Here is a 16,593-nt window from a genome sequence, read left to right as displayed (position 1 = left end):
TTTCGACTGTATTTTCACCACAATACAGTTACACTTTAATATTAATATTTTTTTTAATAAAGGACAAATTTAGTGGTTTTAATTGTGGTGGTGCAGTTTATCCAGATTTGATGCTCAAAGCATCCCTGCAGATTCAGCAAACTGATATTTTTGAAGATTATGTGCAGATTGTTTCTCTGAAATAACAACAAGGCTTTCGATTTGTAAGGATACGTTTTCAGTGTGAGTGATTTGTCTACTACAACCTCCACTTTACCTTGCAATTCAATTTTAGTGAGATATTAGAAGCTTATCGCTGTCTGAAATTTCAAACTCTCATTCTCACAAATGATCAGACACATGATTTCACCGATTTACATTGTTTTTGTATTTTGTGTTTTATCTCTGCAGGTTTATACAGTGTTTAACCTGGAGTTTTCGCTTTTAAGACTGGTATTTGTATGTTGGATATTATTTAATATAATTCGAGCTGGGGTTATTGTTTGACGAATCAGCAAAATGAGAGAAAGAAAAGAGGCAGGGCAGGAATATTTCAGGTTCACAAACTGGGCACCAGATGTGCGGAAGTATAGTGATATGCAGGCTCCTCCTCTTTGCATGGAAACCCCAGACCCCCTCAGCCAATAGAAAACTGGACATAACCTCCATAACCTCACTGACGGCAACTGTTTCTTAATCCCCATAATTTTTTTTTGTATTTAGTTTTTTATTACAATTGTGCAACCTGATATTATCAGTGATTGTTATGTGTAAATACCTCACACGCTTTAATCCAATCCCTCATGTGTTGTTTGTGGTCCACATTCAGCGCCTGGCCACGTTATGGCTCAGTGCCAAAGTGCTCGTCTGACACTGTGTGGTTGCCTCGGAAACTGCATCTTCTGAGTGAACGTTTGATAAACTGTGTTGCGTAATCGCACTCAGCATGTTTCCAGACAGATTATTTACTGAGAGGCTTCAGTCAGATAAAGCAATCCTTAGAAATGTGATTTTCTAATTGTCGATGACTGCGTATTGATGGTCAGAAACGAACTTCTAGGAATTACGAATGTATAATCTAATTTAGGGATTCAATACAACCTGTTGAAAATCAAAAGAAAAGATGCACAAATCAACTAATTGTGTCTTGATTTTATTCATGACTCAAGTTTTTGTATAATTCTATACAAATAACTCCATTCTTTAACAAAAACATATAATCATACTTCATTTAAATGATTTATAAATTTATCGTGGTATCACTTTTCTTTTAACATGGCTTTTGTTCGCAGACATTTTTACTCCATAAGAACAAATAAAGATTAAAAAACAAACAAACAAAAACCCGCAGTCAGATGTGATGAGTCAGACCAATTGAACGTCATCCAAGACGGCCAAGAGAAAATGGTCGGCGGTGGTTGACATAGTTGCATCAACGTCCTGCAAATAACGATCCAAGGTTTTTTTTATTTACTGGATCCAGTAACTGAATGCTTGCAAGGGCCAAGTCGTCGAGGATTCCCGCTTTGTCATGAAAAGAAAGGAGAAAAGCACATCGGAGTACGTTATTTGTTTGATGTCAAGACATCGGGCAGAAAATCACATCAAACATCTCAGAGGCACAAGAAACGCAGCAAATGTGTAAAGGCATACATTTCTGAATTTTAAATATGTTGGAATGGCATAACGTTGTATTGTTAGGGCTGTTTTTTATTGCTGTAAGCATATGGGGAAAAAAACCATGATCTGTTTAAGTGATTTTGTTCTGTTTCATCTCACCACAGATCATGTTGGGTTTTTTTTCATTCTAGAAGATCAATTCATGAAAAGGGTACAAATTAATAACAGCGTGGCGTCATCAGACATCAGCAGCCTCTCACCTCCTCCTACAGGGTCTCCACACTTTGCTGAGCAGAGTCTCTCTGAGCGCAGAGCAGCCTCTGATGTACAGAAGGGGCGTCAGAGCCGCGTTAATTCGGGGCAAAATACGAAGTGGGTCTGTACCTTCATTCTTAAAGTTATAACAAGGCCTCCCGACAAAATAGCAGGTGATGATGTGGAGGAATATTGGAAGCCAGGTCGCTAAGAAAAACGCGGCCACCACCAGTATGAGATAGACGGAGGAGCGCTTACTGTCCCTCTCCTCGGAGGGCGGCTCGCGCTCCAGCTGATACCTCGCGATGATGAACAGTCTAACGTTCAGCCCGATCATTATAATCACTGTGAATATGTTCCCGATAAATGTGCCAATGCCTGTGATCTGTCTGGCAACCCCGAGTGTGACCAGGTTGTTCATGGCCACAATCGCGAAAGCATAAATCCAGTAAGTGACCACGACCATCAGGGTCCTGTTGCGGGTCATGCGCTGCGTGTATTTGAAGGGCGCCGACACAGCGTGGTACCTGTCCGCCTGCGCAGCCAGGATGGCCATGTAAGACAACCCCAAAAATGTGGGTGCGATATAAAATGTTGTTGTAGGTGAGTTAAAAGTGTCTCTGACGTCAAGAACACCCGCATAATAGTAAGACACGCCGCTGCAGATGTCACTGAAGCAGGTGCTCAGCATGTACATGAAGCGGTTCTCGCTGCGCAGCGCTTTGTTCAGCATAATTGACAGAAACACAGACACGTTAAGGACAATGATGGTTGTAGCCAGACAAATACTAAAAAGAAATATCAACACATTGCCGAAACTATTGAGGGGCACGACAGGAGACAGGAGCAGGCTGATGTTTCTCATCGGTGCGGAGAAGGTGCGCGCAATGGTTCAGGTGCGCAGTGAAGACTCCCCCCCGCAGAGCAGCTGTACCTGTACAGCCCAGGGCCCCCACGTCTGGCCCGACTTATAGAGAGCACAGCCAAACATGGGGACCTTCGCCCCGGGTGGTTCTAATTCCCCAGGACCACAAGACAACAAAGAGCAAAGAGGTCAACAGCATCGAAATGGCAAATAAAACAAAACATGACATATTAGGGTGCCATTTCACCAGATGATATCTATTCATCATCATGTTGCACAGTTCTATCAAACTCACTCTATGAAGACTAACATGTAAAATTTAAATTTTGTGTTTTGGCTTTAATATTTTATTCAGGGCTACCTAAGAAATGATGTTGGGTGAATACAGCGGCACGTGAAAAATTTCACTTAGAATATTATATTTTGTTAGTTAACCACTCACGTTATTTTAGTCTTTGAAAGAGGTCATATATTCCATGGTTATTTAAATGTTCATTCAACTTCCTTAATTTACTGAACTGCATATTGGTGTGCTTTCAACCTGCCATATTAAACTACACACAGTGACAACATTTGTTGTGGTTGTTGTTGTTGTTGTTGATGTTGTAGTTGTTGCAATGATCCTTCTTTGACATTCAATCTTGTTTATGGAAATCCTGTTGTTTTCCTTTGTATAGTGCCACATTTAGAAACATGCATTTATGTGAGGGTCAGTAGATTTGAGAATGTGGGCGGTGTTCAAGAAAACATGTTATTTGTTCCCCGTCACCAAAAAATCATGCTTCATAGAACAAATTGTCAAAAACAAATGAGATGCAAAACATTGGTTGTCTATTCACATGTTCATTTGCACAGGGAAAAGCATTTTGTTTGTTTGGACGAACATATTAACAGCTATTACTCACAGAGCAAAGTAAACTTCTGCCTAAAATGCAAATATTGAATGAAAATCTTCCCTGTAAGGTAAAAATAATCTGTGTAGGGCAAATCAACAGTCAAATCGAAGCATATTTATGCATATGAAGACTGGAGCTTGATATTGAAAATATATTCTGATTTGGTGTGATTTTCTGAGTCTTCAGGTTATGTTTTAGGTTGTGAGATATTTAGTTTTATGCTGGTATAGCTTTAATTGCAGACAAGCAACAGATCCTTGAAACATGTGACGTAACCACAAACCAACAACCGGTCCTTCCTATCAGACAGCATTATAGGTTTTCTCGACAGTCAATTATAAATCAAGGACCTCTGATTCCCCTTTCATTATTCAGAGAGTTAAATTCCATCCCCTACACTTCCTCCTCATCTTCTGTGTTCTACTGTCAGCATGTTGAACTGCACACATCTACCTGCAATACAGTGACACGCTTGAGACAGACCAAGAGACTACCTGAGAACCGAGACACTAAACGGTCTCTTCTGCTGAGCTGTAAAGCATACTGAAAGTTTTTACTCTGGTACAACTGTTGGTACATTGCAAGTAAACGTGAAATGATTGGGAAAATATTCAAATAAATGTGCAAAGTACAATTTCAATAAACTACAAAGATTTACAACATTGCTTTACTAATAGTTACTTTTTAACTTCAAATGCAGGTGTTCAAAATCTCTAGAACATGAAGAACTTCCCACAAGATGATAAGAGTATGTGCAGGCTGCTGCTCTCTGTACTTGCAGTTACAGTTCAGTGTCTGCTTGATATTAAGTCTCAGTCGTTTGAGCTTTTGGTTGGACTCTCCCAAGGTCGTGCTTTGCCTCTTTTTTTGTTCGTGACCTTCATGAACAAGTCGCTAAAGTTGCAGCCAGGGTCAGGAGTCTCTGTGTTTGTCCTGTGGATGATGCCTTGTCGGCACTGTGACATGAGAGCCTTCATCACACATTGAGTCACATTAACTCCTTCAAGTCTGAGTCCATGATGCGTGGTTAAAGGGAGAGGGGTTGTGAGAGTGGCTGCAGATTTGAACAGACTATCATGGTGAGAAGGATGCAGAGCAGCAAAGAAAAGTTTTCTTTTTACCAGTCAATCTACGTCCCCATCCTCACTGTCGGTCGTGAACTTTTGGTCATGGCTTAAAGAATGAGATTTGCAGATTCAAGTGGCTGGAATGAGTTTTCTCAGTTGGGTGTTGAACCTCACTCTTTGTGATTAGTGTGAGGAGTTAAACCTTTTAGGAAAGACTGAAAGAAGAGCTACTTACTCCTTCATATTAAATAGCAGAAAGCCACCACCTCGGAGCCTGCTTCCATAAGGTTTTTTCCCATGAAAATGGGAGTTTTTCCTTTCCACAGTATTTGGCACTTGAATTCAATTCAATTGAATTAAGATGATCCAGTTAGGTGATTGCGGGATCTGATTAAATGGCCCCCGAGGTTGTGCCAGGATCCACTGGAGAAGTTATATGTTTGATCTGAGAGAGTTTTGGATTAACCCCCGAAGAGTTTGAGGACATCATGATCAAACAGAGATTTCTGGGCTTCTGTCCTCTTAATAAGTGGTTTCCAAATGTTTGGGAATGTTAAACTTTTCAAATTAATTTGATTGAAATAGGGAGCGGTTTGAACCTCAGATAGTCGAATAGAATATTGTAATTTGGCATAACAAAAACAATAACAAAAAAATCTAGTTTAATGATAAAAACCAAAATGACAATCAACTTGAGATGAAGAGAGAGAAATACTCCCTTATGTGTTCACTGAGTTGCATTTAAATGAAACGCGTAGCTCCTCACTTCAGTGATCACAGTATGTTTTAACAAAGTCAGTGCTTTCATGCACAATTATGATGTATGAGAGGTATTTTCAAATGGGTCCAAAAGACACCTCAGTTTTGACGGCTTTATCTTTCCATATGCCAACACCTCACTGCATAAAACCGATTGATGTTGTCCTTCATCATCCTCAACGTAATGAAATTCATATATGATAATCTGCATCACACCCGTTGTAATCAATTATTTTCTTTGTATTACTATGTATTGTTTATGTATGCCACAATGGAGACTGTGATGGAAACGATGTATCAATTTCTGCTCGAAATGAATAAAATCAATCAATCAAAAAATCTATCAAACCTGTTGTGCACACTTGTTTGAAGTTTCCAGTCATCATAATGACTGATTGATTATTTCTTCCTATTTATCACTATGATGCAAGGTGTTCATATAAATAAATATTTACAGCATCAAAGCAGCCTAAAACATTACTAGACATCTGTTGAAGTGGCTGTTTAAAATTTAGCTTTTGTTTATTTCTGAAATTGAGGCGAGGAAAAAGTGGGTTAACATTTCAAGTCAGAGGAATCTTTCTCATTGGAATCATATATTGTTCTTACTTGCTTCCCACTCACAGAAAACTCTCTCAAACACAGTCAGTTGTGAGTTTTTGAAACATGTGGCTATGAGTTACTCATAAAGAAGAAGAAGGATGTGCGAACACTTTGATGTGGGTCAAACAGGCAAAGTTATCTGAAGAAAAAGGTTTCACCCGAGTATCTTGGTTACATCTTTACAAGTCTTTTGTCTTGGGGTGACAATGTTTTTTGTGAGATCTCTGTGCATCCAAGATTTATGTATTTCTACAACCCCAATGTAAAATGTTATGATGCATGATGCATTCATTCAAAATTTAAAAAAAAACTCTAATTTGCTCACAATAGAACAAAAATAACACATCAAATATACAATCTAAGACATTTTACCATTAAATCAATGCATATTTTATTTTATAGACGATGACAGCAATATATCTTACAAAAGTTGAAACAGTGGAACACAATGGAGACATTAAAGAACAGTTTTTTGGCAACAGGTTAGTAACATGACTGGGTACGAGAAGATCTTTGGAGAAGGTGAAACTAGTCAGACGTCCGTCAGTGGCTCAGTGCCAAAGTGCTCTCCTGACACGGTGTGGCTGAAGGGAAAACTGCATCATCTGAGCTCAGGATACCTTCAGGAAAATAGTGTTCCACATCGCGTATGTACTTTTGTTTTATTGATATAATTAGTGCTTTATTTTTTCCGAAATGTTTCATTTATATCAACTCATTGCATCATAATTAAATTATTGAATTCAACATATTTAATGCTTCGTTTGTTATAATATAAATCATTCAAGTCTTTTTGGGAGAGCAGCTGGCACAACAAACTCTGTTAATGGAATGAAAAGAAAACAGGAGAGCGAGGAAACAGTAAAATCTGAAAACTTTTTAAAGAGTTAGTAAACAAGAATTTTGTTTCCCCAAGCGTTTGAAACACTGAGAATGAAGTGAAAAGTATTTTTTACACAATTTAAGTAATTGCCATTACTGAACACAAAGCAAAAACATTAAAAAATAAAAGGCTTTATAGTGTGAAGGGGTCAGACATCAGCAGCCTCTCACCTCCTCCTACAGGGTCTCCACACTTTGCTGAGCAGAGTCTCTCTGAGCGCAGAGCAGCCTCTGATGTACAGAAGGGGCGTCAGAGCCGCGTTAATTCGGGGCAAAATACGAAGTGGGTCTGTACCTTCATTCTTAAAGTTATAACAAGTTCTTCCAACAAAATTGCACGCCGTGATATGGGTGAATATTGGAAGCCAGGTCGCTAAGAAAAACGCGGCCACCACCAGTATGAGATAGACGGAGGAGCGCTTACTGTCCCTCTCCTCGGAGGGCGGCTCGCGCTCCAGCTGGTACCTCGCGATGATGAACAGCTTGATGTTGAGGCCTATCATGATAACCACCGTCAATATGTTCCCGATAAATGTACCGATGCTTGTGATCCTTCTGGCCATCCCGAGTGTGACGAGGTTATGCAAAGCCACGATCATGAAAGCGTAAAACCAGTAAGTGACCACGACCATCAGGGTCCTGTTGCGGGTCATGCGCTGCGTGTATTTGAAGGGCGCCGACACAGCGTGGTACCTGTCCGCCTGCGCAGCCAGGATGGCCATGTAAGACAACCCCAAAAACGTGGGGACGACGTAAAATGTTGTAGTTGGTGAGCCGAATGTGTCTCGGACGTCAAGAACACCCGTATAATAGTAAGACACGCCGCTGCAGATGTCACTGAAGCAGGTGCTCAGCATGTACATGAAGCGGTTCTCGCTGCGCAGCGCTTTGTTCAGCAGTATGGACACAGACACAGACACGTTGAAGAAAATGATGGCTGCCGCAAGAACAATGCTAAAAAGAAACATCAACACATTGCCAAAGCTATTGAGGGGCAATACAGGAGACAGGAGAAGGCTGATGTTTCTCATCGGTGCGGAGAAGGTGCGCGCAATGGTTCAGGATTTATGTAGCGTAAGTCAGTCAGTTTATAGGAAGACTTTGCCCCGAGTGCTTTCAATCCTCATGGATCACTACCCCCCGAGAGAGCATGCCTATAGGTCAACATCTCATCAAACCAGCAAAGGTGATAGATAAATAAATATGCAAGAGAAGCACAGCAGAAACAAGCAGAATTTCACGAAATCCAGATTTACTAATCCTTTAAGTAATGTGCACATTTATTTATGTGCACTTTTTCAGAGACGTGTTTCCTCATAGTTCGTTTCTGGTTCATGGAGGCCTGTGTGTGTACCTTTCGGTGAGAATTGTAACTGTCACAACAAGGTGCGTTCAGTCATATAGAGTTTAATGATTATCAAGAAGTCTGAAATACTGGTAAATACTTCCAAGCATTGTTTTAAAGGACAAGGGAAGTGCGTTTTTAGGTTTTGTGTTTCTTTCAGACAGAAGTCTTCCAGTGAGCTCAAAATGCCTTCCTGTCTGGAGTACAGGTTCATGCTGTCAGACTTATGTTTATGATGAATTACATTCATTATCTTGTAGTATAACAAATGCATGTCCATAGTCCCACTACCCAATAGGCTGAAATGTGCAAAACGTTTGAAAACACTAGCGAAGGAGTGATGGGTCTCATGTAAAGCTTGTTGAAGAACTGTTTACCAGTGTCGAATATAAGCTCATGAGTTCAGTCACAACAACAAAACCACAACGTTGATAAAGGAAACAATGAAGTAGGTGTTGATGGGGAATAAACACTGGAGAAGTTTATTAAAAGTTATTTGACACCTGGTGAGTAACAAGACTGGGTAGAAAACAATATTTCAGGGAAATGCAGTGAGTGACGATGGAAAAATAAATCAATGTGCAGAACACTGTTGAAAACCATTTTCTGCAAAGTGAAGTTCTCAAGATTTCCACAATCCATAGCTGCAACTTAAAGGGGTATCCTGCAAAGTAACCATAGTGTATGTAAATCACCACTGTTGTGGGCCAAGCAAATTGCAAAAACTTCTGTATTTATTGGAACTATAACTACAAATACGTTTTATTTATTTATTTATTTACTTATTTATTTATTTATTTATTTATTTATTTATTTATTTATTTATTTATTTATTTATTTATTTATTTATTAATTTATTTATTTATATATTTATTTATTTATTTATTTAATTAATTATTTAATTATTTATTTAATTATTTATTTAATTATTTATTTGATTATTTATTTAATTATTGATTTATTTGTCTGTTTGTTTGTTTGTTTTGCGAGAAATGCGTTCGACACTAACCTGAATACAAAACAGGGCTTTAGTTTGAGTTCTTGTTTTGTGTGTTGGTAAGTTTATGACTGAGAAATGCACATTGTTTCCACGAAACTTACAATAGTACTCAATATACATGCTGCAGGACACAATATAGTCACGACGGTTTTTTTATTCATAAAGACAAAAGACGTTTTTATTTTTGTTTGGTGATAAACCTGATGATATACTTGAATGGAGGAGTGGAAAGTATTAAATAAAGACCATATAAGGGCTGCAGAAAGTTTGGAAATATAACGCTCAGAATTGAGATGTCATTATTTTCACCATCACCAATGTGTTATTCGACTCAATTTCTCACTTTCTGACATGCATCATCTGCACAAACATGTCCCCCAGAGATTTCAGTGATTGCTGCATGCAATACTCCTCTATAAAGATGAAGAAGGCTCATCCTCTCTCGGAGCGTAAGGATGCTCCTCAACGCCACCGTCCCTCTGTCTGTGGATTTTGACACTCCGGGAGACTTTCTCATCTTCATCTTCCATATTCTGTTCGCCACCAGTGCCGTGCTGGTGGCCGGCTCCGTGGTGATCGGGATCTCCTCCACTCGGTCCCTCCGAGGCCAGAACCGCTTTATTTTCATGCTGAATACGAGCATCAGTGACACTCTGACCGGGTTTTCTGTATATTATTTGGGTCTCTTTGACGTCCAGGAGGGCTACCCCTCCAGGAACGGCACATACTACATTTTGCCTTCGTTTCTGGGTGTTAATGTTTTAACCTTCCTCTTTGCTCAGTTTGACCGTTATTTTGCTGTATGCCACCCTTTCTTCTACAACCGTTACATCACCAGATCTGTGGTCATCGGTATCTGCGCGTTCTGCTGGGTTTACACATACACCATCCTCACGGTGCAGAACATGGTGCCCATCTCCAAGGCAGCTCAGATAAACGCGTTTGGTGTAATGACGCTGCAAATTATCGTTCTCATAAAAGTGCTCATGACAATTAAATTGTACATCATAGCCAGAAACCACCTGGTGAGAGAGGCGCCGAGCGCAGAGAGAGACAGCAAGAACGAGTCGCTGCGCATCATTGTGTTCGTGGTGATTTTCTTCCTGGCTCTGTGGTGCCCTTCGTTTGTCAATATAATTGTGAGACAGTTGACGAGGAAGGGTCTTCGTTTCAGAAATGAAGCCACTAACCTGTTCGCCATCATGGCGCGTCTTAACGCGCTGGTCACCCCGGCGGTGTACATCTGGGGCAGCCCGGCGCTGCGGGCGGCCGTATGGACGACAGTGTGGTGGAGGTTCTTCCCAAGCCGCAGGGCAAGGTGAGAGGCTGTCCCAGTCAAAATCAAGGTGAAAAGGTTTGTTATCGTGAGATAATGTTATTTTCAGAGGCCATTGCCGCGCTCTCATCACCCCATCCTCTCTCTCTGTGTTGCAGAATTGGTTTGTGCTTTAACGGAGTGACAAGAAAATGACCGTGAAGCAGTCCAAACAGGTATCATCATAAGATATATTGAGAAAGATGTGGAATGGCTTTCTGTCACAAATAAGTCCTCGATCAATTGGTTTTGACTGAAACAAAATGCAGATGTCAAATTAAAAAAAACGCTGTGTTTCATTCACGGGTCGGGTTTGTCTTTACAGTTTGGTTCGACTGCGAAGACGCACTGGTGGAAACTGAAGCGACAAGCGACAAAACTCTTAACACAGTCTGCAAAACAGAAATCGACGTGGGCTAAACTGTGTCTCACTTTTCATTGCTTTCAGACGAAATGCTTTCAGTGACCACAGTCACCGAAATGGATCAAGTCTTTTCTCATTTACTAGCTCACACCTACAAAATGCTTTAACAGCACATTTTTCAAATACTAACACACTTTGTTCTAAACAGCTAAAAACACACTCAAAATATAATGATAAGGGGGAAAACACGAGGAATTTCAGCTGCAGCCACATTGAAATCTACTGAAAATTATATGAAAATATTGACAATAACAATAAATTAAACGAAGATGCCATTCCAAACAGCTGATGGTAGTTTTCAGCTGAAAACTGGTTCAGGTGATCTGCGATTGGCCTTATTAGAAAGCATATACTAAACGAGTGGCTTCTGATTCTTTTTCCTGTTCAAGTAAGGATCAAAGAGCAGTTTATGATGGCTCTCCACACAACAAATTCTCCTTGCTGGATGCAATAAATGCTGGTTTTGGAGATATTTCTCCCCAAGCCTGCCAGGGATAGATCAGACATTCATGAAGATTCTACCTTTGTTGTCTTGCCAGAGAAGATATATGATGTGACGTCGACAAAAACGTGTGGCCGAATGCAGATGACAGGGTCTGAATATTACAGTATATGTATATATGTGTGGGTTTTTTTGTTTTGTTTTGTTTTATTGCTTTTTAGTTTGATCTCTTACTGTAATTTGTATTGGACCCCTGTAATTCTGAGATTCTGCATTATTCTGTTTACATAATGTTAATTTGTTGTATGGTCCTTGTGCAAAAGCACAAATGTTCTTGAATAAAACTCTGCATTCCGGATTCAGTGTTGTTGCAATATATTACAGCAATGGCTTTGGGAGAAATATCTCCACAACCAGCATTTATTGCATTGGAGAATTTGTTGTGTGGAGAGCGATCATAAACTGCTCTTTGATCCTTACTTGAACAGGAAAAAGAATCAGAAACCACTCATTTAGTATATGCTTTCTGATGAGGCCAAACGCAGATCACCTGAATCAGTTTTCAGCTGAAAACTACCATCAGCTGTTTGGAATTGCATGTACATGTACAAATAGTAGTACAAATTTGTACGACTTAAACTTATTCTTATTCTGTTGAAAATGAAGCTGTTGAAGTAACAAATTGGATGCTGACAGGAAATTAAACGTTCTTTACAAATAGGACTAACTAAGTTCCCAACAAGATCAAGGTGAAGATATAGACATAGCTATATCAACTCAACATGGTTCATGCATGAATTATCAAAAGAACACTTTGAGGTCCCCCTCACTTAAACCCCAGCTTATTTCTTGATGAACCATGTCGCCATAAGGCCCGTGGTTGTGGTGTAAGGAGGACAAAGGGTAAAGGATAATTATTCGCAGGGGAAATGGACGTGGTCTCCTCCTACTTGCACCCCTTTCCCTCACTTTTGTGCAGCCATTAAAAGTCTTCGAAGAGCAACTCTTTCCAGAGCACAGTATGTTCTCTGATCTGCATCACGCACTCCCATTATGATTCTCTTAGCCAACATTACTTTCATTCCACTGTGTGTTGACTTTGATAGCCCAGAAGATTTTATTCTTTTCATTTTCCACCTCTTATGTGGGATCAGCACTGTGCTGTTGGCCGGCTCTGTGGTCTGCGGCATTATTAATACCCGCGCGCTTCTGGCGCAAAACCGTTTCCTGTTCATGCTGAACACGAGTGTTTGTGACATTCTGACAGGCTGCGGCATTTTCTACCAATTTTTATTCGATGTAAAGACTGGCTTTCCGTCCAGAAACGGTACATATTACATCCTGCCTTCACTTCTCGGAGTGAATATCATGACTTTTTTATTCGCTCAGTTTGACCGCTACTTCGCCGTGTGCCATCCTTTCTTCTACGGTCGTTTCATCAGCGGACGGGTCATCGTGTGCGTCAACCTGTACTGCTGGGTGCATGTGTATGGGCAGCTGCTCATACAGCACACGGTGCCACTGTCCGTGGCCAAAGAGATCACAGTATTTAGTAGACTTAGTCTGATGGGGGTTATTATCATCAAGATCAGTATGACAATTAAGCTGCTCATCGTGGCCAGGTACCAGCTGCTGAGAGAGCCTCCGAGCCCGGAGAGGGAGAGCAAGAAAGAGTCCCTCTTCCTCATAATTGTGGTGGTCGTATTGTTTCTGATGCTGTGGTTGCCTTCTTTGCTCTATTCAATCCTGTCGTGGCTCACAGGACAATCTGTTGCATTTCAAAACAATGCAATGGACCCTTTAAAGATCTTGTCCAGGAGTAACGCTCTGTGCACTCCGTCCCTCTACCTGTGGGCGAGCCCGTCGCTCAGAGCCGCAGTGTGGAGGACAGTGTGGAGGAAAGTCTGCTGCTCCAGAAGGCACAAGTTAAGGTTGGTCACAAGGAGCATGTAGGGAAAAAAGATACAAATGTTTTATTAAATTATTTTAGCAATTTAAAAATTCAGTTTGCTTTTATGGCTGCATCTCCCGACATTTATTCATTCATTCATTTATTTATTCATTCATTCATTCATTCATTCATTCATTCATTCATTCATTCATTCATTCATTCATTCATTCATTCATTTATTTATTTATTTGATAGGTTTTTTTGCTGTTCGTTTGTCTTTTTAATTATAGACATGTTAAGGATTGGAATCTTGGCCTCGACATTATTGAAAATATGAAATCATTTCTTCAATTTACCTAATCATACATTTTCAATATAAGCTTTATAATCTGCACATTTTCAACCCAATAAACGTTCACAGTTTATAAGAACTACTCAGGGGGAAAAATTACATTATTATTATTATTATTATTATTATTATTATTATTATTATTATTATTATTATTATTATTATTATTATTATTATTATTATTATTATTATTATTATTGCCTCATAGGCCACGGTGATTACGGGAAAGCAGTATTGAGAGACGTTTGGACTTGAGATAAGCTTTAATGACATTTTCTATGATTGAACCGACGGTTCAGATTTGTGTAATAGTTCAGATGCATTTTAAAGTTTCAAAAACATCCACAACTCTTGAAACATATCCAATGTTATTCTGTATGAAGCCCACAAAAAACTCGGTGCATTGCAAGGTATGTCACATCTTCAAGTGTGCCATGATATGATGGTCATTGATAACGTTCATACAATGCTCTGAAATACATGTCTCGTTCGATTAAATCTAAATTTAAAACTTGAACTTATGCAAGCATCCATTTGTAGAATAACTTTGATTTCTTTGAAAAGGTCCCGTTTATCTTTATAGGCCCCTTTCAATTAAATTTAAGCACTTTTAAACAATAACTGAAAACAGTTTACATTTGTCTCACCCAAGAAAGTGTAAATGTTTGAATCATTATTTAGATTTGACTGCACAACATCAATTAATAAAATTGAAATATTTTCAAAAAAAATAAAAGTACAAAAGAAGGATTCAATGACTAAGGGTGAATCATTGATACATTTCTATGTTTCATAACACAACTTGAAAGTTAGTGATAGCATGAGGTCAGACTAATTGGTCAGTGTAAGAACATCATATAGTTTGCGAATCCAGATGACTTGTTTACACGACGCCCTTCATGTTTAGGCCAGGATACGTTCATTCAGAAACGACCTGGCCACGACTGAAAATGGTTTTGAGACAAACACCAGACCGGACATGAGCACTTTACCCCTGAAATAATAATAACGATAAAAGCTCAATGACAGCGTATGTACTGCAGTGTAATTAAAATTATTAGTGCAGTCCAAAAACATTATGGTGTTCTTCTTCTTGTTGTTGTTGCTTTTTACAGAAGTTCAATATATAAACTCACTGGAAGTTTCCAAAAGTGGCAAAGAAACTCTTGATATTTTGAGGGAATCGTGCGCGCAGCCGCCCAGAGGGGCTCGGTTTGAGATGACAGAAGGTCAAATCTAGATTATACATAGAACTGCTCAGTGACAATTTAAAAAAAAAAATTGTACCATGTACCATATCCTTCTTAACAGAGCAAGTCTTCTTTTGTCGCAGTCCAGGTCACAGTCCCTGCTTTGCGCACTCCTATCATGACCCTCTTGGTCAACTTTACTGTCCCCCCTCTGTGTGTTGACTTTGATAGTCCAGAAGATTTTATTCTTTTCATTTTCCACCTCTTATGTGGGATCAGCACTGCGCTGTTGGCCGGCTCTGTGGTCTGCGACATTATTAATACCCGCACGCTTCTGGCACAAAACCGTTTCCTGTTCATGTTGAACACGAGTGTTTGTGACATTCTGACAGGCTGCGGCATTTTCTACCAATTTCTATTCGATGTAAAGACTGGCTTTCCGTCCAGAAACGGTACATATTACATCCTGCCTTCACTTCTCGGAGTGAATATCATGACTTTTTTATTCGCTCAGTTTGACCGCTACTTCGCCGTGTGCCATCCTTTCTTCTACGGTCGTTTCATCAGCGGACGGGTCATCGTGTGCGTCAACCTGTACAGCTGGGTGCATGTGTATGGGCAGCTGCTCATACAACAGATTGTGCCACTGTCCGTGGCCATAGAAATCGGAGTATTTAGCAGAATCAGTTTGATGGGGATCATTGTGACTGAGATTAGTATGACAATCAAGCTGCTCATCGTGACCAGGTACCAGCTGCTGAGAGAGCCTCCGAGCCCGGAGAGGGAGAACAAGAAAGAGTCCCTCTTCATCATAATAGTGGTGGTCGTATTGTTTCTGATTCTGTGGTTCCCCGCTTTGCTCTATTCGATTGTGTCATGGTTGACGGGGAAGTATATTAGCTTTAAAAACGATGCACTAGGTCCAATGAGGATCTTGTCCAAGAGTAACGCTCTGTGCACTCCGTCCCTCTACCTGTGGGCGAGCCCGTCGCTCAGAGCCGCAGTGTGGAGGACAGTGTGGAGGACAGTCTGCTGCTCCAGAAGACACAAGTTAGGGTTGGTCACCATTCACCTGAACGGGGATCAGATAGTGTTACAATTGTTATATTTAAACCTAAAAGAGACACATAGTTTTGATATTGGTTGTAAAATTTAAAAAAACGTCATCGTACATTCTCAGTCCTTAAATTGTCACAGCAAATACACTCCTGATCTAGAATAATAACTAAAAAGAAACTTGAAACGGTTTAAATTTGATGATGATGATAATAATAATAATAATAATTATAATAATAATAATAATACTAATACTAATACTAATACTAATAATAATAATAATAATAATAATAATAATAATAATAATAATAATAATAATAATAATAATAATAATAATAATAATAATAATAATAATACTTTCTCTTTACTCTTTATAGGTTTTCTTGAAGATGGAGACGTTTGGAAAAGACTGTGATTGTCCAACCAATAAGACTATTTGACTATAAATAAACTACCATGTAAGTTTCTGCCACTGGACAGCCAGTTTATGTCATTATTTCCGTTTATATGTGAATGAAATGGATGTATCTTTGAAATCCTGAACGATGAAAAAACATTCTGAAAATGCCCCATATCATAGGAACCAAGCAGCTTATTTATTGCAACTGCTTATGACATCTTTAACTGCGTAACAACATATATACATGTATGGATG

General features: G+C 39.5%; 5 protein-coding genes across 5 annotated transcripts; 3 read left to right on the top strand and 2 right to left on the bottom strand.

Moving 5' to 3' along the window:
• Window positions 1-1,855: 1,855 nt before the first annotated feature.
• On the bottom strand, window positions 1,856-2,719 carry LOC308111743 (adenosine receptor A1-like; the record flags this gene model as incomplete). The annotated part of the gene is made up of 1 exon (XM_080466755.1): window positions 1,856-2,719. The coding sequence occupies one exon, from the start codon at window positions 2,717-2,719 to the stop codon at window positions 1,856-1,858; it is 864 nt and encodes a 287-aa protein (XP_080322881.1).
• A 4,374-nt stretch (window positions 2,720-7,093) lies between these two features.
• On the bottom strand, window positions 7,094-7,957 carry LOC308112706 (uncharacterized protein; the record flags this gene model as incomplete). Its single annotated transcript, XM_080468427.1, has 1 exon — window positions 7,094-7,957. The coding sequence occupies one exon, from the start codon at window positions 7,955-7,957 to the stop codon at window positions 7,094-7,096; it is 864 nt and encodes a 287-aa protein (XP_080324553.1).
• A 1,769-nt stretch (window positions 7,958-9,726) lies between these two features.
• On the top strand, window positions 9,727-10,742 carry LOC308111584 (uncharacterized protein; the record flags this gene model as incomplete). Its single annotated transcript, XM_080466543.1, has 2 exons — window positions 9,727-10,589; window positions 10,706-10,742. 2 exons carry the CDS (start codon window positions 9,727-9,729, stop codon window positions 10,740-10,742), a joined length of 900 nt encoding a protein of 299 aa, XP_080322669.1.
• Window positions 10,743-12,505: 1,763 nt separating this feature from the next.
• LOC308111583 (uncharacterized protein) lies at window positions 12,506-13,405 on the top strand (the record flags this gene model as incomplete). Its single annotated transcript, XM_080466542.1, has 1 exon — window positions 12,506-13,405. The coding sequence occupies one exon, from the start codon at window positions 12,506-12,508 to the stop codon at window positions 13,403-13,405; it is 900 nt and encodes a 299-aa protein (XP_080322668.1).
• A 1,107-nt stretch (window positions 13,406-14,512) lies between these two features.
• Window positions 14,513-16,378, top strand: LOC308111581 (uncharacterized protein; the record flags this gene model as incomplete). Its single annotated transcript, XM_080466540.1, has 3 exons — window positions 14,513-14,517; window positions 15,162-15,897; window positions 16,316-16,378. 3 exons carry the CDS (start codon window positions 14,513-14,515, stop codon window positions 16,376-16,378), a joined length of 804 nt encoding a protein of 267 aa, XP_080322666.1.
• Window positions 16,379-16,593: the final 215 nt, after the last annotated feature.

The sequence above is a fragment of the Lipophrys pholis genome (assembly GCF_963383615.2).
Source record: "Lipophrys pholis genome assembly, chromosome: 7".
NCBI lineage: Eukaryota > Metazoa > Chordata > Actinopteri > Blenniiformes > Blenniidae > Lipophrys > Lipophrys pholis.
The sequence above is the reverse complement of the archived record's forward strand: the minus strand, read 5'-3'. Positions and strand labels throughout refer to the sequence as shown.